The sequence below is a fragment of the Anarrhichthys ocellatus genome, unplaced genomic scaffold (assembly GCF_004355925.1).
Source record: "Anarrhichthys ocellatus isolate YVR2014 unplaced genomic scaffold, GSC_Weel_1.0 scaffold21, whole genome shotgun sequence".
NCBI classification, from domain to species: domain Eukaryota; kingdom Metazoa; phylum Chordata; class Actinopteri; order Perciformes; family Anarhichadidae; genus Anarrhichthys; species Anarrhichthys ocellatus.
In genome coordinates, this window is record NW_022280051.1 from 6,011,785 (window position 1) to 6,035,391 (window position 23,607).

The window sequence follows — 23,607 nt, forward strand, 5'->3', positions numbered from 1 at the left end:
TTTGTAATGACAGAAGGTGCCGAGCTGAAGCATAAGTTAATGATGTATTTAGTGTAAGTTATGTTTAGTCAGGGTTAGAGTTATTGTGCATTGAGAGAAGTAGAGTAACAGTGCTTGCATTTAAATGTATTCATTATTGATTTAATGCACCACCCGGTGAGCACGGGACAAACCTGAAGAGACTTATAAAGACTGGACAAACCGGAGGATTTTTTCCACCAACTTGCACGGATTGATTTAGTCTTTGACAGCCAGGAGCTGTTCATTTGCAGTGAATTTAATGCTAAAATAACCAAAAAAGGGATTAAAAAAAGCACAGAGTTTGGTGAGATCAGAGGCGTCTACGACTGAATAGCCGACGGAGAGACTTGGAGGTCAGTGAACTTTAAGCTAACTTCATTTAAAAGTGTTTATTTACCTGCATGTCTCCTTAGATAAGACATTAAATGATGCAATTTACCTACTTTACATTCTAAATTGGGAGAAAATAGAGAAAATGTAGCAAAAACAGATGAAATATTAGAGTAAAGAATGGACTGCGTGGTTCTATTATTATGTGTGTGTGTCATACAAAGAGGTAATTAAGGTTACTGTTGTTAATTTAACAGCTTAATTCAATTTGTTTATTGTCAACATTAAACTTCTCTTAATTCTGTGCAGCAGAGTCAGAACATAAAAGAAACATCTAAGATAACAGTGTGAAACAGTTACTGTCGACCATTCACCCCGAGCTTACGTTCACGTAAACAAGAGCCGGTGGAAACGCCAAGACACACACACACACACACACACACACACACACACACACTCACTCACTCACTCACACAATTATGTGGAGCGACATATCTGTCCAAACAAATAGCACATGCTCTTTGTCTTTTATAACAAACAGAGAGTCACTGTATCGTCTGGTAACATAAACACACGGAGGTTGTGAGTGTGTATGTCAGGAGAAGAAGAAGAAGGAGACGGAGGACGACCTCCTCCGTCCGTGACGTCTGTGACAAAAGTCAGATTAGGTCCGAGCCAGAGTTCCCACTGTGGTTTCAACTGCTAACCCCACAGCTGGGATGTTGTGTCGTCATGTGACAAGATGTCTCTCAGGACGGAACAGTTCGTTTTCCTGTTCGTCGGTTGTTCACTTGTTGCTGCAGTTTGGGTTTCTTTGATATAACTACAGAGATTTATTTAACAAAGAGCGTCTCCAGCAGCACAAATGAACTGGAGTCACTGTTAGTCTGCAGAGCCCCGAAGCCCCGAGACAGTAAGAGCTTTCACACGGTGATACTTCACAAATGTTGGGGTCATTAAAACGGAAACAGAGACGTTTCGTGCACCTTATGGATCCGCTAAACAACACAGGGTCCTGGAGGATGATGGAGAGTCTGGACCTGAGGGTCTGCAGAGGAAGCTTACAGATGTCGATCCCATCGATGACGATCTTCCCTGCAAACAGGCAAACGTACGCTCACATCAAAAGCACCAACAGAATGTTAAGTATTATTCCATATCTACAGCCCATAAAGGTGCATCCAGACGTAACAGTAGTCGTCAACACCCAAGTGACGCTAAGATTATTTAGCTTGTTTAGCACATTTGTAGCGTTTTTTGGATGGAATGTGGAGTAATCGTTTCAGCACTACTGTGTCTGAAACCTACGACGCTCATTTCTCTTTGAGCTACGACCGTCTGTACTCTAAACAATAAACAATCATAAAACTAAAATGCTTTATCCCGGAGGAGTGGAGCTATTAATGGGAGCAGCCAACACAGATGCCCCGTGCAGAGCTAATACATCACCAGGCTAAATACTTCAATAACACTGCTTTGGCCTTTATATTTACGATTAACTGCCTTCACAGATGTGACTGTGTGTGTGTACGACTGAAAAACACCTGTTGCTGATCAACAAAACCCCCCAAAACAGAACAGGATGGGCATTTTGTCCTGTACGGTTGAACACTTATCTGCCATTTTTAAACTGAAATAATCCATTTTAATTTGTCGTTAAAACTTAAAACTCCTTTACTCGCTCATGCTGCAACGTCTTAGATAAATATTTATGTTCTGTCGGATACAATGTTGTATTTTTGGGGACAATGAAATCCAGAATGTACAGTTCAGTCGGGAGAGCGATCACCAGGAACGCCGCTCTGCTTTTATTTCACTGCTTTATAAGGAAATGCTGCCGACGATTCGCTTTTCTAAATTCAATAAATAAAGAAAGACAGTTTTAGGACTTCGTGACGGCCGTCTTGAAGAAACAAGAGCCGGAGTCTGGAGGCGAATGCACGAAAAAACGGGCCACGTCATTTGTTATGTCCTTATTTTAATCCTCTGATAGAAGAGTCTACTTCAGGTCCTCTCGTCAGGTATTCAACGCACACGGAGAACAAAACGAGACCTGCACCAGTGTTTAGAAGGAGCTGAAAAGAAAGGAGGGACGTTTTAATAAACATTATTTTCCAGCATAAACGTGCAATACTTTACTTTAACGTTTAGAGATGATGCAGAACGTCTTTTAAAGTGAATCTATTTGACTAATTTACCCCCAGTAGTGATTTAGTTTGACCAAAACCCATTGAGATTCCTGCTGTTAGATCACCTCAGCCTGCTGTGTTTGGGTTCAGACAGCGTCACATGTTTGTGTAAATGTCATGTTTCATTGTCTACGTTTAGGAAGATCTGCTCTGGTGGTTCCAAACCTCTTTGCCTCCTGATCCTGTTAAAATGAGGCTGATTTATTCTAATATTTTTCAACAAAACTCTTCGTTGTGACGTCAGCACACATTCATTTGCATGAAGCTTAGCGGTTGAGTCGGTTGCAGGTTTGGGAATAAATCACAGTATCATATATTTGAATATATTTCTTACTTTTATTGTGACGGTCTGAAAAAGACGCTAAATTTGTCGCTAGTAGTAAAAACAGCAAGGGATGCATACAGGAGGACTGTGAAGGTCTTTCAACTATCACGTGATCATCTCTGTAACTATTTAAGAACATATAAGTGCCCTGAAGTGTCTTCTTTATCTCATAAGTGGATCACAGGAAGTGCTCGAGAAGGAACGAGACAATTCAAAGACAAAACGAGTTGGTTTTTTTGGGGTAAAGTAGAACTGAAGGTCCAGAACTCCTCAAGAAAAACAAACCCGGAGGGAAATCTTTTTCGGCAAAGCTCCCAAACATTATCTTAAGAATCACTCCCTTTAATGAGACATAAGCATACTCGACAAAGAAAGAGCGAAGCAGATGAAAGAAGTGGGAAATGAAAACTCTCTCTCTCTCTCTCTCTCTCTCTCTCTCTCTCTCTCTCTCTCTCAGACCCACCTTCAAACATATCCACCATGTTGAAAAAGGCCAGCGACAGAGAGGACTTCCCGCTGCCAGTGCGACCGCAGATCCCCACCTACGACGGGAGGAGCAGGTGAGACAGGCAATAAGCTTCACTGTGTCACCGCCGTGAGACATCGGACACCTGTGTGCCAACAGAGCGGCAGCTACACGCCGAGTGTGGACACCCGAGTGTCACTTCACAGCTTAACGGAGACACTCGAGTGCGACTTCAAAGAAAAAGTTCACTTTTCTCCCAGTTTTCTTATTTTCCGTCCATTCCAGACTGCACTTAAAAGAATATCAACACACAACATTACTCTCCATCGTTCACGGCTTCGTGCTAATTACCTTCTGGCCCGGCTCGATGTACATGTTGACGTGTTTGAGCACCGGTTTGAGCATTGGATCGTAGCGCACACACAGGTCCTGGATCTTTATCTCGCCGTCCTGGGGCCAGTTCTCGGGCACCTGAGAGGCGTCTGCAGGGACAGAAACACACACCGGGTTCATCACTGAGAGACACACAGACCACTGTCTGTTAGTCTACGTTCATAGTTCGGCTCAAAGGATTCTTTTGGTTTCTTCCTCCCTATTTTCTTTTCTTATTTTTATCAATTAGCTGGAAGCTTCCATGATGTCAGAGAGAAAGAACGTTTCTGTTCTCTGACACTCAGAGATTATTTACTGTAAGTCACAGAGATGGGAAATCCACTTCACCTTTTTAAATATTTTAATCTGTGAAGATAAAGTGCGAGTCTCTCTTTTACTTTCTTCTTTTCTTTTCTTTGTTGTTTTTTTCTCAGCCATCCTTCAAACTCAGGAATTTCTTTGGTTATGTTTCCCAAAATAGCCGCTCTGTCTCATTTAAAGAAAGAAAGATTTTGATTTGTTTGGATTTGATTTGTTTCGGTTAGTTATCATTAAACTGATCGGCACTACGCCGAAATAAACGTTAAACAATAAAAAAGTCTCTATGTTGTGTTATCAGAGTCCTGTCAGGAAAGAATTCCAGCACGTCCCATAAACCCAAAATACAACTTCTGGACTGTTAAGCAAAAGATAAAACTGTTACACACACACACACACACACACACACACACACGCACACACACACACACAGTACAGTTACATCAGGTCATTCTGTTCCTCTCTATAAATCAGAAGACGTCAACACAACTTTTGTCTCTTTTTACTTCACTTTGAGATCTTGTGTGAGTATAATTTGTGATTTAATGTCTAAATGTGTGTGTGCACGTTTAACTTCTAAACTACTTACTTCATCTGTTATACTGCAGTTTGTTTAACTGATGCTAGTGGAAGGTTACCGGGGTTTTAGCAGATGTATTAGAACATGAAGGAATGAGGTCTTTCACAATGTTTTGGCTTCGTTTTACTGTCTGAGTTATTAATTCTGACAAGTGAATAATAACCAAACGATGTGGTTCTCTTCTTATCATTTGGTCAAAACCCAGTGAGATGCTGAATTTTCACAAGTTCTGCCAAGTCGGATCATTTGTCTGAGACGACTTCAGGATTTAAAGGGACAGTTCACCCCAAAAAAAATCCAAAACTCAGTTACCCATAGTTCCCTCGTAGTTCTCCGACTCGGTGCCCAGGAAGCTGTTGACCTTCTTCACGGCGGCCATCTGGACCTCCAGGTCTGCGAGGTTCCTCACAACCCAGTTCAGGTAGTTGGTGACCTACAGAGGGACACGCAAACCGAAATATACAGTATTATACCTTTAAACCAACCAGCAGTCCTTTTTCTACCTGTAATTGATTCATTTTCTTTCCATGTAAATTGAATTTCCTATTTTATTAATCTAACGTCGAGCACTCGCCGATGTGCCAGAACCACAAAACACAACTGGTTTAAATTGGGTCAGTCTGTGGTACACACCATGTAAGCACGACTATGACCTGAAATCAAGTATCTTAAAAGCCATTTAAAGCCTCATAATTATGAGTTTATTATTTTCAGTTGCTAAAAAAAGGTGACTTTAAATGTCCTTTAAAAGTACAACAAATGACATCAGTCTAGAGAGGTACAACTAGTGAGATGTAGGAAAGGTAGACGTAGGTGCAGGAACGGTTGAAGTTATGTGTGATGGAACATCAGACCAGAGAACTCACCGTGAGGGCGTACGTGAGTCCGAGGCCCACGAGGCCTCCAGAAGCCAAACCGATGCTTGGGAACCAGATGGAGGCTCCTGCTGCTGCCAGCACGATCACTGCTCCGAGGTAGTCCTGCAAAGAGAAGGAGAGGACGTGTTCACTTATAGAAACATAATCATAATCATCCGGCCACGTGAATTTATTCAGGAAACAGTTTCTCACCGTTCGGACCTCCAGCCAGCGGTTGGCAGCGGACAGGAACAGGTAGGCCGTGTTGTTGGTGTCCGTCAGCTCCAGCATACGTTGTTTGAATCGAGCCTCGTGTCTGAAACACACATAAAGCATAACACACTCAAAAACTTCCTCCTATCTAAAACATGCAAAGCTGTTGGCGTTTGCATTCGGCTGCTGAAACAGTATAAGTACACACACCACATGTGATAGTGGACAAACGTGCAAACAGGAAGTATGAAGGTTTTCATCATCGTCTGCGTTCTGAACCAGACTTGGTTTGGAGGGAGACCAGTGGATCATGATAATGGGAACCATCCCATGATTGCCAAGAATCTGTCTAAAACACCAGATTCACTGTTTCTGTGTGCGTGTATGTGTGTGTGTGTGTTTTGTGTGTGTGTGTGTGTGTGTCTCTCAGTGTTTGTATATTTGTGTGTGAGGAAGTCCTCGGGGAGGAGAGGAGAAAAACAGCGTGAGAGCTGTTTAATGTTGGATTACAGCGACGCTGGGAACGAGAGTGGAGACAGAAATACAAAGATACTGATGCTGCTGATTCCACCAATAAGACCACGAGTACAACGCAGGCTGGAGAAGTAAAAGTACAACGACGAACACTAATAGTACTGCTACAAAGAGAAGTACTGCTAACATCATTATACTGCAGCTACTATCACTTACATATATCCTCATCATGTATTATTAATCAATTATAAAAGTGTCTACAGCTGAAATACGTCCAGTGAAGACAGGGTGTAAGTGTGTGTGTGTGTGTGTGTGTGTGTGTGTGTGTTGTACCTGAATGCTCTTATTGTGGTGAGACCTTCAGCGGTCTCAGAGAAGTGGCAGAGCAGAGGAAGCTGTGTGGAGTCATCCAGGTCCTGGAGGTCCCTGAGGGAGAGACAGAAAGTATTCAGTGTTTCAGTGTATATGTACTTATTTATGTACGCACGGACATGTATTACACACTTAATGATAACTGTAATGACTCACTTAGAGGCCACCCGGAAGTACTTCTGGATGAAGTAGAAGGCCACCGCCAGGGGAACCAAGGCGATGAGGAAAGCCGGAGTGATGGAGGAAATGACCCCGATGGCCGACAGACAGAGCAGCGTGGACCTCGTCAGGGACTCCAGCGTTGGAGGAATGTGCTGAGAGAATAACAGAGAGGGAAGTCAGATTTTAATTCATGTTCTTCTTCTTCTTCTTCATCGTCACGTTGGCTCTGCTCACCTGGTCGATGATGTTGGTGTCAGCGGAGAATCTGTTGAGGATCTGCCCCAGAGGAGTGATGTCAAAGAACCTGAGAGAAATGCATCAAATTACCTCTTAATCACATTTCAGATGTTTTTCTCAGCTCTGACATTTAATAATAAAAGGTCATATAACTTACCAGGCCTAGTAGTTTCATCTCTAATTTCTATTTTAAATTGCTGTGAAAATATCTCCTGGATTTACTCAAGTTTCTCGCCAAAAACTACATTTAACAAGATGACATTTGACCGTATCTGGACTGAGGAGTGACGTAGAGACGCCGTATGCGTCTCTATTAGAGACCTGTCAATCACCGTGTAGCCCCGCCCTAAAGCATCCCCTGCTTTATGGTCTGTTTGACTCTAAATGGACCATAATTTACTAAATGAACATCATGCTGTATTGAAGAAGACTTGAAACTAGAAATTGAGACCATAAACTCATGTTTACAATGTTTACTGAGGTAATAAATCAAGAGAGAAGTAGAGTCAGAGTCGCCCAATGCTCATTTTTTACAGAGTAGAGCTTGAACGCATCACGCAAGTCAACGCAACCTCAGTGAACTTTAGCTGTGAATTACAATATATAATAACTGTCTGATTACGTTAGTAGTTCCAGATGTTTTTAAGGTTCTTCCTCCAAGACCTTTTGATTTTGGACTTGCAGTTGTGACTTTATGTCTTCTTCACTCCCCCGACACATGCGGCACAGACCTGTACACACGTGTGTAAATGTGACCGTACTTGGTTCACTGTGGTTACTTACTGACGGCGTCGGAAAAAACACACTCAGCCGGCACAGAGAGAGAGGACGAGCTCAGAAAACCAGGTCAAGTGCAGAGTGTTTCCTTAGAGACGGGACTTGTCTCGTCCCCTTTAAAGCTCCCTGTGTCAACAATTTTACCCCAAAACACTATTCTACCACATGTGAGAGGATGCAGAGCACGAGTGTGTGCATGGACGTGTTCTGGCCGTGTGTGTGTGTGTGTGTGTGTGTGTGTGTGTGTGTGTGTGTGTGCACCTGATGGGAGCGTGGATGATCTTGTTGAGCAGGTTGTGGTGCAGGTTGGTGGCTGCAGATAGACCCAGAAACTCCACAGTGAGAGAGGTGATGAGGCACAACGTGATGCCAGCCGCACACAGGGTGGTGAACACCAGCAGGTAGTGGTAGTCGTCCTGTGGGTCACACACACACACACACACACACACACACACACACACACACACACACACACAGTCAAACAATACAATGTGCAAACATTTTTCTTAAACTTTAAAAAGCCTGTATGAGGAAATCCCTCGTCGGAGACATCATACCTTGGCGGGATCTGTGCCGTTGCCGAAGGTCTCGTTGCCGAAGGTCTCGTTGCCGAAGGTCCCGTTGCCGATGGTCCCGTTGCCGATGGTCCCGTTGGTTTTGGAGGTCCAGATTGCCAACCAGTAGTCGATTGCAACAATGACGGAGTGCTTGAGAAGCTTGGAGGACACCATCAGGAAGACCATGAAGAACCCACCGGAGGACATGTAACACCAGCACACCTGAGGAGAAGAAGAGATCACAACAGACGGATGAACGGACGGCAGATTCAACATGTAGCTGCACGAATATTAAGAAGTGATGTCACTGATACTGCAGATTATTGATTCATCTTTATTAGTAGCTGTTTTCACTTTGTGTGTTTGCTGTTTGCCAGGTGTTGTATGTCTGTGGACAGATGCTGCATTCTCTCTAGTGTCCACCAGGGGGCGACTCCTCTGGTTGTATAGAAGTCTATGAGAAAATGACTCTACTTCTCTCTTGATTTATTACCTCAGTAAACATTGTGAACATGAGTTTATGGTCTCAATCTCTAGTTTCAAGTCTTCTTCAATACAGCATGATGTTCATTTAGTACATGATGGTCCATTTAGAGTCACACAGACCATAAAGCAGGGGATGCTTTAGGGCGGGGCTACACAGTGATTGACAGTAATTACCCTCCATGGGATCTTTGATCTTCTGTTAGTGGTTGTTGACATGTTGTCGTCGTCTTCTTCCTCCTCTTCTTCCTCTGATAGGACAAGAATCAAGTATTAAATATGACATGTGATTCAATCAAACATTTAATCTCTTTTTAACAAGTTTTACCTTCTAAACCTTAAAATAAGAGTAATTAATTAAGTAATTAAGTCTTACCCTAAAATATATATATATATATATATATAAATAGTGGTGAATCCATTACCTTCATCCTCATCGTCCATTTGGTTCTTGGCCTCTCTGGAGTAGAACGCTCTCCTCAGTGTTTTCCTCTCCAGTGTGGTTTGACTGTCCTGCTGTATGTCCTGCATACAGAGACACAATAGAAACATCAATGTAGAGAGCTTGATGTCTCCAGATTTGGAGGAGCTGCTGTTGTTTGTATCTTAAGTTGGAAGCATTACCTTCTCCAGCCCGTGGTCCTGTCTGTTCATCAGGGTCTTCCAGTGTTCATAAAGCTCAATGTCATGAGTCTGGATGTCTTTCAGAGTTCCTTCTCTCAGCACAGAGCCGTCCTTCATCGCTATAATCTGGAAAAGACACACACAAAGAAAAGAAAGAAGTTGAAACTACTGCACATGATCCATAGAACAGAAGAGTCATGTATTTGAGGTGTTCTGACCCAGTCTGCATGTATGAGGTACTGCAGTTTATGGGTGACCAGGACGACAGTCCGTTTATCATCCTGCAGGAACTTGAGGATCCCTTCCTGCATCAGGTGATCGCTGAGGTGGATGTCCAGCGCTGAGAAGGGATCGTCCTACAAGACGAGACGCGAGACAGAGAAGAACGGCGAGTTTTAAAGTGTGAATGAAGCAGGTTTATAACGCCAACAACAAGAATAAACAAGAGGACTTCCTCTTCCTCCCTGCAGTATTAATAGACTTAATAGAAGAGCTGCTAACAAAGCTCTGCTAATTCAGTGATGAATGCGTTCTCCTACACATTAAAGGTCATTTTCTTCTATAAAAGCTTTTACTTTGAAGCAGCAGAATCAGGAGACGTTCATCATCAGTAGAGGAACTCCCGTGTGGGAGGAAGATGATGAAGACTCACTGAGATCTCACCTCGGCATGTCTACTGTTTATCGACTATTAGGGTCTTGTCACTTTCTTTTGATCTCATTGGTTGAAGTGATTGACAGATGGTTCATCCAATCACTTTCTCCAAACAGTTTCCAATGACGTCTTCTCGTGTGGGTCTATGTAACAAATTCATGTAACTTAGAAACACCAGGAGCATCAAGTTCTTCTTCAGATTCTTTGGAGGAAATCAGGAACCTTTGGAGACTAATGTGTCCCTGTGCGGAAATATCGCAAAATGTATTGAACAGGTTTTTGTACTTTTCTAGTACGAGATGGTTTTCAGACCAGCAGGAATGAAAAATAAACCTGTTTTTTTATTTTCAAATATTAAGAACTGTTGAGGAACAAAACAGACTCTGATGGAAAACCCACAAAAGAACTACCAGAACCTTGAGGTGAACCCTGTTTATTGAGAATAAAACATCTCCATGTCTCTGCTCAGCCTCAGTCAGCATCATCGGTTCATCACGAGACGTTGACGTGACTCGTGAGAACGTAAATCTCCGTGTCGTTCCCTGAACGTCTCTCTCGCTGGGTGGCTTCGTGCTATAGAGCGTTGTGCTCCGGTTGTGATAATTGGATGTGTTTTATAATGATGCATAATTCAATCCTGAGATCAGATATGAGAAACCCAAGCAGCTGTACTTTTGATAGTGAAATAATGTTAATTAAAGAAAAACATCCCCTCCTCGTTAGAGTTCTCACTCCAGACACGATGAGCGGATAACAGAATAACACTGAGTGCTTTTAGTGAGGAACGTACGCTTGCTCACCAATTAAAGCTCGAGGTGGCAACAGGAAATGACGCAACCGCTCGGAAAGATAAACACATGACGGCAGAGCGGAGAGACAGACGCCTCCTCATCCCAACGGCCGACACGAACTATGTGTCGTATCGTACAATCAGTCGTAAAGAAGTGTAGGGGTAGGATACGAAGACAAGGGTGTCACTGTCTGCTGGACGTTAATCTAATTCAGCTATGCACGACAACGCTGTTCATACAGAAAGTATTTAATGTGCTCTGGAATAATAACAATAATTCAACACTCAATACAAACACCAGTCCGTTCTTCTTATGTGAAACAGAAAAACAGTGTTTGAGGACGTTTTTTAAGAGGTTTTGCTCACCAAGAAGACGATGTTGGTGTTCTGGTAGAGAGCTCTGGCCACACAGATTCTCTGTCTCTGACCTCCACTCAGGTTGATGCCCTGAATCACAGAAGCACAAAAATAAAATGTAAGTAAAGCACCAAAGCTATGGCCGTGCCGAATAGTTCTTACCTTCATTCATAACGTTGAACATTGTTTTTAAACCGCTGTAATTCATCACAGTTGCAGATAAAGATTAGAATTAGATTCCAGCAGTGGCTGTGAGGATTCAAACATTTCCAATTGAAGACACACCGGCGACGGAGCGAATAAACCACACAAAAATACAAAACACTTGTCGGCAAATATGATATGTCTAAGGCTTTTATTGTGAAAGGGGAGAACGGTAGGAGTGGATCTGGTCTGTGCTGCTTTTGTCAAGGTTGGAAAGAGTAATAAAGTTTGCCGTCTTGGTTTCGGACTACAGAGCCTCCGTGTTGTTGTTTCATTGATGCCTTTATTCGCAGAGTGAAAGCTCAGAATTTATCAAATAATTTTAAAGAGAATAACAAGATTAGACTGAGGTATGAAGAGAGTGCATGCTGGAGATGCAACATAATTATCTCTAGGGGAGGCAGCACTGACGAGCTATCGGTTGACTTAATAAAAAAAGACTAACTCATTTAATATGATCACGTTATTCGAAGCTTCATTCAAAAACCTCAACAGGAGCTTTGAATGTAAATAATGAAAACGTGTCCGTACCCTCTCTCCAATCTCCGTCTGGTCTCCAAAGGGCAGCAGGTCGATGTCCGGCTGCAGAGAGCAGGCGTCTATCACGGCCTTGTACCTGAAAAACACAACATCGGGACAGATGAGGACACATCTGGATGTCTTCCTACTTCCTGCAGCATCACCGAAGTTTAAAGCTTTTCTAAAATAATACAAACTCACTCCTGAATTTGGCAGTAATTGTGCGTTGTTGTTGTTCTTTACCTCTGTTTATTGAAAGGGCTTCCAAAGGTGATGTTTTCCTCCACTGTAGCGTTGAGCAGCCAGGACTTCTGGGTAGCGTAGGCCACCGAGTATCTGTTCTTGCTGCGTGCATCATGGGAAACAGAGGCAAACAGAGGAATTAGTACTACAAGTCCTGTCTTCATAAAGCTGTAGAGAGCAGGAGTACTGGTCCATTTCCTGCAGTGATACGCCATCATATTCATGTGACAAGGTGTTTAACATAAATACATAACAAGGACGTGTTGTTGGTCTATCAGATAAGGAATCTATAGATTAGATTAGACTGAGATATGAAGCTACTGGCTGATGAAGATAGTACAATAGTACATTAAGTGCAGATCTGAATAATAATAGTCTCTCCACAGTCACATGAATGTTACTATACCTGCACTCTTTATTATTATTCAGTTTTGTGTGCTGCTTTTATGTGCTGTAGCTGTTTATTCGTGTCAACATCTATTTCCTCTTTCAGTATTTCTACCCATCACCTCCATCCTGAAACATGACAAGAGTAACACGATACCGAGAGGCTCCGACTTCCATCCGTTGCATAAAAACTATTTATGAGGAGAGCTGATATCAGATCAGTACTCCTGTTCTAACCAGCTTTATAAATGAGACACCCAAACATTTAAAAAAAAAGGGAGGACGAGAGCGAGGATCATATCAAACTCCACCACAACACGAGGAATACTTTGTCAGAAATGAAGGAGAAAAATGGATCGGGTTAATGATGCGCTGCAAAATCAACAACAACACGAGCAACACAAACACGAATACAAAACACCAACAAGAAGAAACAATACGACAACAACTGCAGCGCTCCGCTGGGAGTCGGATGTGATGAGAACCTGCTGAGACTCTCAGCTGTTCTTTAGATCTTAAAGTATTCTAACGTGTAAAATAAGATTGTTATGCAAACTGTTATTTTGTATTTGACATTTCCCTTTAATCCAGAATTAATTGTTTTATCCTTTATCACTTCAATAAGAAACACGAACCGTAAAACCACTAATTAACATTATTATTAAAGAGTTGTTTCACATCTGAGCGAACTACTACAGACATAGAGAAATAAAGAAGACAAATGTGTTCATGTGGAGCAAACAATAAAATGCATAAACTCTTTCTTTCACAGTGTAATATGTATTATTATATAAATATACCTGCATGTATCATGCATGTTTGTATTTCCCCCAGTCAAAAAGTAAAGAATACAAAGTATAAAAACATATTTGAGGTGTATATATCTCTATCTATTGGTGTGTATAAATAACACATCTTTATTAGCAGAGCGTGTTTGTTTGACTCCCAGCATTAAAAGCACAAAAATGGGATCAGAGGACGCAAAAAAAACAAAAATCATCTCAATGGGAGAAGAAGAGCGATGAGCAGAAGATACTCTAAAGGCTGAAGCAGTCGTTCCTGAACACACACACACACACACACATACAAGAAGAAGTTACAACAATGAAGGAAAGATGAAGACCTACAGTGGTAAAAACATGTTGGCTTTTTTATGATTTAGCCACTATATTAATAATAATAAATGATAATTGTCCTTTTATTTTGGAGGGGTTGCATTGCCTTCCTGTTTTCTTTTCCAAGATCGCCCAACACATTTTGGAGTTCGTCATCTCTTTTTCTGACTTACAGAGGAGTTGAACTTTCCAGCTTCATACATTCTGTATAAAGACTAAAACATCTTTTTTTATTCCGTTTATTATTTTACTTTCCTCTTATTTTGAAATGTATGCATTATACATTATTTTAATCATTACATTTTTGTTTTGTAAAGCATTTTGAGCTGCATTTTGTGTATGAAATAAGTGCTATATGAATAGTTTATTGTATTGCATATTCATTATTCATATTATTATACTTCTTATAATAAGCATAATATTAGTAAAGGTAAAAAATTAAATACTATGTACCCTGGAAAAACCCAGAAAACTACAAAAACTACTTATATACTACTATAAGAGTGCTAATGTAGTCTGTATGTGTGTGTCCATGAACAACACAGCCTGAAATACTGCAAGACAGAACTTTGAGTGCAGAACTTTCTTCTGACGGAGTAAAGACGGAGGAAATGGAGTTAAATCAGATGGGGGGGGGATCACTGCAGGTCTGAAACAGGAAGCAGGAGACGGGAGGAAGAAGGTCTACCTCCTGATGTCTTCGTCACACTCCTCCATCCCTGACCAACTGTCAAAGTCACGTCACTGTGTTAGAACGAGTGTACAATGGCAATCAACTGTGTGTATGTTTGAGTTCACTAGTGGAAATATGTCATAAGACACGGAGAGAGACACAGGAAACATGGAAAGAGAGGACAGAGGGAGGAAGACAGATGTGTTTTCATGCCAAAACACCAGATAATGACGATGTCTCTCCCTGCCAGCTGTTAATCAAATGAACCCTCCCACCCAGAAAAGAGGAGCCGTGTAAGTGATGCGGTCACTGTCTGTCTGTGGTAATTAGGTTTAGTGGCTTCTTCGACATCGTCTCATATTTCATGAGCACGAGGGTGTGTGTGATAATTAAGCCCGGGGTTAAAAGGATTAAATACATTCAGTAGGCCTTCACAGAGTCTTGAGATATTTAGACTTTTAACAGCAATAAAAACATGTATGCTGTGCAGCTCTTGCGGTAAACCTCTGGGTGTATTCCTGACTATTAAAGTGCTTTGGGCCTGTGTCCACACAGCGCCTTTCTACTGACTCTTTCCATCAGTTCTGGGTTATTATGCTGCACTTCCCTGCTGGCAATACAAGCGCATTAAGCTACTTAAACGTGACGTAAGGCCCTGTTAATGAGACAAATGGATGAAGAGTAAATATGAATGTTTACAGTCGGTGTAAATGATTATGTTTCAGAGAGAAGGGACCAGAGAGAAAGTACCTGATGTTCCCCTCGTGGACCGGCTCATAATCAGGCAGCCTGATATGGCAAGAAGGCAGGAGGTAAAGAGAAAGAAACCACACACACACACACACACACACAGACACACACACACACACACATACATATATATGTGTGCAGTCACATAAACAGAGGCACAGATGTGCAAACACACACACTGCAAAGGTTAGTGTGCAGCCCTGGAATGTAAACTACAGACAAAGCAGAGACGTCTGATAGACATTCAGACTTCCTGTGAGAAAGAAATGTAACCGAAACTGAAAGTCTGGAAAGAAAAAATGGGACCAAAATGTCTCAATCTAGTTTCTACGGATGTCCTGTGTTTAAGACTTAAAAACACTTTTGCCAGGATTTTAAGTATCTGTTGTTGTAATACTCATTCTGGCCACAAGGAGCTGAAGTGCACCACCAACACCTACGTCTTAACTAGGACTTACACACTATATACGTACGTTACGTTTAGCGTTCTTGGAGAAATTTAGGGTTTTTTCCACCTGATTCACAGATGAAAAATAACAACATAACTAACCGATGGAGGCAGCGGTAGACCAGCAACTAACGTGTTCTGAGAGGTGAAATGAGCAAAGACAACAACTAAACATCTGAACTATCCCTTTAAAGACACACGTTACCGTTGTATTATCCTGTAATCGTGTGGGGTAAACACACAATACAAGGTAATAAATCTACTGTTCACGTCTACACCCACAGCTGGTTTGGGTCTTTAGTAATATCAGATTGTTGCACATGAAATACTTTGCTCCACAAAGTGTTGTCGTGATGTCTTACTTGCTCCAGAAGACTCTTCCGTCGATGTTCTGCATCTCGCCCAGCATGGCCAGCAGCAGGGAGGATTTCCCACAACCCACCTGGCCCACAATCATAGTCAGCTGACCTGAACAGAGAGAAAAGGTTGAGAACGACGTCGTCGGCGTCGTCTTCTTTATAAAATATATATCGCAGAGTTTGACAACTTCCTGGTTTGGGTCCCCCTGATATCTAATCCTTATACAGAAGATTCAAACTTGAATTATTATCTATAATCTTGTAATTTGTAAGTATTGCATGCATGCTTGTAAAAACACAATGCATGATAATGTCGTACTGAAATGAATATGATAACTTAATAAATGCACATTGGGGTCGTGAGAATTTCCTTTTTTATCTAAAAGTGGGGTCACGGGTCAGAAAAGGTTGAGTAACCCTGATACAGGCCGATGTCTCTCTACAACAACACAACGCTGACTAAACTCAAAGGTTTGAGGTGGAAAAAAGTCCTTCGTTCCACTTCACACACTCAAGATAAGCACAAACAGATTCCTGATGTTGGTTCTTAAAGAAAACAAACACACACATACAAATCCTTGAAATTCAATCCCTCGAATGACTTCACTCATTCCTGTTTCCCCTAAATTTAACCATCAGCACTGCAGCTCGAACACAAGTCCGCACTCTAAAATAGTCCCTTGAAGACGTCAGAAACAGCCAAAAAAGACTTGATTCACAAACAGAAACAAACAAACTACTCTCACTTTAAGTAACACCAGAACTTTGCAGAACAAATCCTGTTTGTCTGAGTAGAAGCATGACTGTGATAGTTAACTCTGTCATTCACTCCCCAGGGGAAGATGAGAGTGTGTGTGTGTGTGTGATATACTACACGGACCATCTGTTGGCATTCGCTTCAACATGACCCGGCCTCCTGAGACCTGGTATTTAAGTGACATCGCTGCAGCACTACTGTGACTCTCTCTCAGCAGGTCTGCTCGGTTCGTTCACATTCTAAGAGCGTTCTCACGGCGTGAAATTCACCTTGTAGCCGACTGACAGAGTAGAAAGTCATAAAAGTAGTTGAACACATGGCAACTAAAATTCATAGGCAGGATTCTCTTCATACTGGAGGTCCTTAACTTTTGGGTAACACCAGAAGAGAGCAGCTTCTTGTGCTTCTACGATTACATAGAAACACTACACTCTGGGGCCTCTATGAAGTCTGAGTTTGATGAGATGAGATGAGAAGACACGGACATTGACTTTGTCACAATTACCAACATTAAGAAACATATTTTAAACTACATTTTTCGACTAAACTAGTCGACACTGCATTAATGCCAGGCGGCAACCTCTGATACCAATGCGGAAGTGCCTTAAACCTGCATTCTCTCTAATGGCCAGCAGGGGGCGACTCCTCTGGCTGCAAGTCCAATTATATAGATGTTTTCCTGCAAGTTTGCAAGACTTCGCTGGACATTGTTTAAAGTCCAATTAGCAACGTGAGACGCGACAATGGAGTTGTAGTTGAGAGACGACGTCTACGAAAGGATTGTTTCACGAGTAGTTTACAAGATAAATTTCAAGATCAACCATCGTCGGACGATTTTCGGCCGATACGTTCCGCCTCTTTTTGCCCTCCACACAGACTGTTTCAACCAAAAGCTGCTTGAACATGATTTGTCAAATACTACACGGACTACAAATCTATATCTTGTTCCGTTGGCAACAGATTCTTTATTTATAGCCAGATATCAGGTGAGAGACGTGTCTTACCTGTGGGGATGCGGATGTTGATGTCTGACAGCGTGGACAGGTTGCTTCCCCACGAGAAGAATCCATTGCTCACCTACAGAAAAACAGAGACAATCAATGCAAAAATGTCTCTGCTGAAGCATGGAGGCGTTACACTGAACATGTGACAAGATTTAACTGAGGAAAGATCCAATAAACTACAAATCCTACTCATGTGGGTTCCTTTATCCTTTGCAGTGGATGTCTCATTGTGCGACTACGTGTCAAGCCACCAGAGTAAATTACCCATTTGATGTCCTGACCCAGAGTTTGAAAAACGTTATTAATAACCAGTGAAAGTCTAGAAGCAGTGTTTGATTTCTGTGTGTATAAAGATGAATCCAAACGGCTGTTAAATCAGCAGAAAAGGGAAGGAAGGAATCCACCGAGTCAGTTTGTTTGACAGCCGAGAGGACGTAAACAAATCTAAACTAAAGGAAATATTTGCTCTCAGAAATGGACAGTAGCTCGGGACGTTCCTGCAACAGAATGACGTTGTGTCCTCTTCGTTGGGTAGTTTGTTTTCGAGGCTGCAAAGTTTTATTGCAAGAATGAAGTCAGATATTCTAGCTTCACTGACACCGAATGTTTATGATCCACAGTGCTGTCACAGCATTAAATGTTAAAGGAAGGAGATCAGAGCAACATGTCACAGGACTTCATATCTAATCCCTGCTCGGCTATCTATCACCCTGCTTCCTGCTACGACTTTGTTTACATTCCTCCCATCCGTTGCATTTATTTGTTTATTTTATGTTTATTTTATCTGACAATCCCCCCCCAGCTTTTCCTCCACAGCTCCTTTCTCCCCATGACACGGATCCCAAAAGGCATTAAATCATCTTTGTTCCTTTGTAAGCAAACTCATGTTTCAGTTTGTTTCAGGGGTTTAGACGTGAGGGGTTACACTCAAATCTATTTCAGGTGAGTCTTAAAATGTAGAAGATCTTTGAGCACAGCTATCGGTTGCCAGCATCATACTTCAATCAACTGATAAACAAAGTGTCATGGCCGCTGAGACAGAACAATAAAGTTTGTCAAAAGCCGTGAAAAAGGGAAGCAAGAACAGATACGATCAAGAAGAAGACGGGGGGGAAAGAGAGCGGACGTGGAGAGGAAATATGTTCAATGGGGAGTGAAATATGAAAATACGATCTTATAAATGGCGGCACATTAATCTCCATGATTTTTGGTTTCTACATACTTTTGCCCGTGTAATTTATAGTATAAGAAAAGTGATTTTATTATTATACAGATTAGCATTTCATTGTGCAACCCTGAAGAATGGCAGTAAAAAAATGATCATTAAATACTTAAATGGATTAGCTGATACATCCGTGAGTATGGAAAACCAAGCTCTCTCTCTCTCTCTCTCTCTCTCTCTCTCTCTCTCTCTCTCTCTCATTAGCGGACCAGCGTCTGGTCGGTAGCATCGCTCCGCAGGGATGAGACAGGAAGAGCAGCCTTCACAGAGGGGCTGAGAACATGTTGGACCCAATCACGAGGCCCTTTAAGGGCCAACGAATTCTCGTGTGAATCCTACACATCCTGAGAGGACAGGGAGTACACACACACACACACACACACGCGAGTCACATGTATGACTCCACGCACCCACAAATGACCCATGGATGTACAAACAGTGAAGATATGAAACAGCTGTTGACAGCGTTAAATAAATGAGGGAGCAGTTCCTGCGTGTACGTGTGAGTGATGACGTCCTTGAGCTGCTTTTATAATAAATATAAATATCAGTAGTATATATATATATACTATATCTTATTAAATCTCGTTCAAAACACATCTGAACGTGTGTTTGTTGACATGACGGCCTGTGTATCGATAGCTGCCTATTAATGATGATTTAGTGGAATCTAAGGTAATTCTCTTTATTATAAGGGGCACACTTTATCATGTCTTTACTGTCACTAAAAAAAGACTATAAAAAATGGCAGCAAATGGTGTAAAAATTGATATCTTATGATTGTTAACAAAACAACTTCTGGGTTCCCTCGAGCATAAAATCTTGATGAAAATCAATTTTAAAAGTCTGCTATTCTTTGTTTAAAATCCGTAACAGATGAAATCATCTCTATAATGATCTATTTCTGTTGACTGCCTCCTCCACTGTCTCCTTAAACTTTATCAGTTAAAGTTCCAGGCAGCAGTTTGGAAAGCTGAGTTCATCGCTGCTGAATGTGCCGCCTCTACCCATCGAATATAGAAATAAAGCCTCGTGGACGTTTATTAGTCTGACGTCAGGACAAAAGGGGGGAACACATTATTCTGTAAGACTAGACCACAGAGCGTCCTGCTAATGAGGAGATTCTTCTCTTAATCCTTAACAAAAGACTAAAAAGTGTAACATCTTCTGAACCTTGGACACTAGTAGCTCTGTCCTTGGTGTCTTACAGAGTTCATGCCCTCTTTCTGTCCCTAACCACCCCCCCGTTCAATCATTCCCCAACTTTGTCAACTTTCACCCTGACCTTCACGGCCACATCCTCCGTCTCCGAGGGTCTCATCTGCCGCCTGGTCGGCTGCTCGTAGTTGTCCATCTGGTAGCGCATCGGCTGCTTCCTGTTGATGGCTTTGGTCTTGAGGGGGATATTGAAAGAGAGAGAGAGAGAGAGAGAGAGAGAGAGAGAGAGAGAGAGAGAGAGAGATTTGAAGTTAGCGTTCACCATCAATCTTGAAGACTTTCCCGCATCCGCTTTAGTTCCTTGGGGAGAAGAAGAAGAAGTGCGGGGGTTCCCTCAGATATAAGCCGAGAGGATGTTGAACCTTAGGGTTCAATACCACTGCTGGCACGTTATTCTGTTCTTTCTATCACACCACAGTTTACATGCAAACATACTGCGCATCAGAGGCTTCACGCTTAGTTTTATTTGCACCGACATCACTAAGAGGTGCTGCACGCTTGTTGCAATAAGGCAACTGAAGCATGTAACGGGATGTACTAACATTGCTGCTTTTATGCAGCACTGATGCACGTTATTGTTGGATAATCTGACGAGGCATCGCACTCCAATTTGCAGCGACGCAAACTTCATCCAGAGTGTTGGGAGGAACAAACTGCACCAGTTTTAAGGTTAAACATTTGAATAAATAGTATAAATCATTTCCCCATCCACTGAGGAGCATGAATATTGTTTTCATAAGTGGAAAATGTGGCCTTGTGGTAAAACAACGGTGAAGGGAAGTACAGAAGGTTCTCAAGACACTTTGAAAGCAGAACGAGAGGGATTTTGGTGATTGCAGTTGGTAAACACTCATTTAAAAGTCCTCAACGTCATCCAAAGCCCTCGCCTTTTGGAACCATTTCTGTCCGCTAGATTTGCATTTTTTTCAGTCCCATGGCTTATTTCTGGAGCTCACGTTCTAGCTCCATTTTTTTAATAGATGTTGACGTCCAGAAACGACCCGAAACACAAATGCAAAATGGAAATAAAAGAGAAAATACAGGAAGAGGGCGGAGTCTCTGCAGATATAGAAGCCGCCACACACTTCTAGTAGGTCATAACGTGGTGATTCAGAGGGGTTATTTCTACACTTCATTGACAAAAGTGAGAGGAAGTTATATCTGACGGCAGAGCTCGATAAAAGCTCAGTGAGTCAGCAAAAATCAACAGCAATCATCCTCTGGAGACCATGAATATTAGAAAGGAACATAATGCAGCTACAACGAGATGGGGCTTTCAAAACCAAAACCATTAAACCTCCAGAGTGCTGCGAGTCACTCGGTTCTGTGCTCCGACGGTCCGTTTCAGACACAAACAGCGTTAATCCCTCTGGAACTGAATAGTCCTCAAGTGACTCAGTCGGCTGAAACCTCAGACAGACGGATTAAAGTCTGGGCTGCAGCTCACCGGCTGCTGGTGTTCTGTAAAACACAACATTAGTCCTGAGGAAATAACACGACGTACAATCGGAGTTAAGTAAGAGTAAATGTCAAGATCACTCTAAATCATACCAGGAGAATTCTGCTCTATGAATACATCGATGTTTAAATATTCAGCTTGTGTTTGTTTGTGTTCCGTGTTCTGTCAATATATATACACATATACATATATATATATACACATATATATATATATTATGACTTTATTCTCAGTAAATTATATCTTTACTATTATAATATTAGGATTTTTATTCTTGAAATATACTATATTATCATTTATTACAACTATATTATCGTAATATAACATTTTTCTTGAAATATTTTGACTTTATTTCATTTATTGTCGTAACAATACTACTTCTGTCTTGAAATATAATGACTCTATTCTTATTAAATTACAACCGTACCATCGTAGTATTACCATTTATTTTTGTAACTATTAAGACTTCTAATCTCATTAAATTACGTTGGTTTGTAAATGTATTTTAATGATTTAATGTAGGCTATAACTGAGGTGAATAAGGGCCACATGCACATTTAAAAAGGTTACTCTTCTACAAACCTTTTCTATAAAACCAGAATGAAGAAATAACAAAAGCTTTGTCTTTTTATTACTTAAATATTAAACTAAAGCCACATATTTTGGACGCCCCGCTGCTCGTCAAGGTCTAAATACGTGAATATTTGTGGGAGGATCTGCTCATTGGGACCAGCGGGGACGATGTTACGCAACGTCCCTCGACACCCTGTTAATAGCAACCGGTCCTGGAAAGGACACACGTTACCTGGACTAGCATGGAAGGAATGTGTGCGGAGTCGTCTGGCACACCTCACTGATCCACGAGGAAGCTCTGGCTGCTACACTCAACACATTAGAGACGTCTCTTCAGTGTGCTTTGTTAACGACATCTGTTTTAAATACGGGATAAATGTTTGGATGTTGGGGCCATTTGAAGCTCTTCATTACTCAGAAGTCATTTAATGGGACTCAGAAATTTACTTCCTGATGCTGTTGAGCAAATAATCTCAGTTGGTTAGTAGGATTTTAGTCGTCTGACGTCTGGATCTTAAGTTATCAGAGAAACAACCTGAGCTAAGCGTTAGCGTTAGCTCGGCTCTCAGCTCCTCCAGGACGTCCTGCGTCCTCCGAACAGCGTCGAAGAAACACAGATTTTTGACCTGAAGCTGCTTCATTCAGTGTTTGAAACAGAGGAGGAGACCTCTGTGGTAAGAACCTCCTGAACGATGACCACCGGAGGAACAACTCCCACGATCCCACGCTGCTTCGCCACGTCACCAATCTCATCTTGGTTGGAACCTTACGTCTTTAGGAGAAATGTGGATAAATCTTCATCATTTAAATAGAACTGTTCGGTGGCTTCACCTTCATGTAGACCTGCCACCATCTATCGGACATTTGTCTCCATCATTGTTGCTGCATCTGCAGACTTCAGCCCTGAAATTGGCATTCAACAGAATAAATGCGGCCTCGCTATTAAAAAACGTGTTTCATTAACGCTCACCCCCCCCATGTGTTTCTTTCCTGCTTCCATGGAAACTGGCATGTCTCCATTTCTCCAGCTGTCGTCTCCAATTTCGTCACTCTGAAGAAACTCGCCGAGCTTCTGGACGCTGTGAACACACACACACACACACACATGAATATCTGTGATTGTGATGATACCAACACCAGTAATCTCTCAGGAGTTCAGAGTTTCTTCACTGCTGTCAGATGTCCTCCATGCTCCTTTAATTAGATTTACCTCAGGAGCCACATCTAGTGTGTCTTCCTTTCCTTAGTCCAGTCCACATCCCCCCTTATCTCTCTCTCAGCCAAAGCAGCATTACAAGTCACCAGTGATCTCATTGCAATAACACTGAACACTACCACTCACCTGAACAGCGCCTTGACGGCGAATCGGACCACAGTGGAGAGCAGGAAGAGAGGCGTGACCAGGATGTGGAACAACGCCAGAGCTGCGAAGGCCTCAGCAGGAGCGGGAACGGTGTTCCCAGTCCAGAAGTAATACGTCACAAACGTCTACGAGACAAGATTGTAAATTTTTAAGTA

General features: G+C 41.9%; 1 protein-coding gene across 9 annotated transcripts in view; it reads right to left on the bottom strand.

The window, feature by feature from the left end:
* The window catches only part of abcc9 (ATP-binding cassette, sub-family C (CFTR/MRP), member 9), a 42,405-nt gene that overhangs the window by 4,906 nt on the left and 13,892 nt on the right, over positions 1-23,607 (bottom strand). For 3 of the 9 annotated variants that reach the window (XM_031858938.1, XM_031858936.1, XM_031858937.1), the window contains exons 16-40: positions 23,432-23,577; positions 23,060-23,168; positions 20,125-20,232; positions 17,618-17,690; positions 15,860-15,965; positions 15,050-15,088; positions 14,315-14,353; positions 12,125-12,226; positions 11,894-11,978; positions 11,168-11,248; positions 9,576-9,713; positions 9,358-9,483; positions 9,159-9,258; positions 8,911-8,984; positions 8,251-8,472; positions 7,955-8,109; positions 6,914-6,983; positions 6,674-6,831; positions 6,479-6,571; positions 5,672-5,774; positions 5,468-5,581; positions 4,914-5,034; positions 3,683-3,813; positions 3,329-3,407; positions 1,338-1,446 (exon numbers count right to left, since the gene is read on the bottom strand). In XM_031858938.1, coding sequence (XP_031714798.1) covers positions 1,338-1,446; positions 3,329-3,407; positions 3,683-3,813; positions 4,914-5,034; positions 5,468-5,581; positions 5,672-5,774; positions 6,479-6,571; positions 6,674-6,831; positions 6,914-6,983; positions 7,955-8,109; positions 8,251-8,472; positions 8,911-8,984; positions 9,159-9,258; positions 9,358-9,483; positions 9,576-9,713; positions 11,168-11,248; positions 11,894-11,978; positions 12,125-12,226; positions 14,315-14,353; positions 15,050-15,088; positions 15,860-15,965; positions 17,618-17,690; positions 20,125-20,232; positions 23,060-23,168; positions 23,432-23,577 — 2,681 coding nt within the window. Of the gene's footprint in view, positions 1-1,337; positions 1,447-1,466; positions 2,427-3,328; positions 3,408-3,682; positions 3,814-4,913; positions 5,035-5,467; positions 5,582-5,671; positions 5,775-6,478; positions 6,572-6,673; positions 6,832-6,913; positions 6,984-7,954; positions 8,110-8,250; positions 8,473-8,910; positions 8,985-9,158; positions 9,259-9,357; positions 9,484-9,575; positions 9,714-11,167; positions 11,249-11,893; positions 11,979-12,124; positions 12,227-14,314; positions 14,354-15,049; positions 15,089-15,859; positions 15,966-17,617; positions 17,691-20,124; positions 20,233-23,059; positions 23,169-23,431; positions 23,578-23,607 lie in introns of those variants that run through there. The other 6 variants (XM_031858941.1, XM_031858944.1, XM_031858942.1 and 3 more) reach the window with 3 other exon arrangements.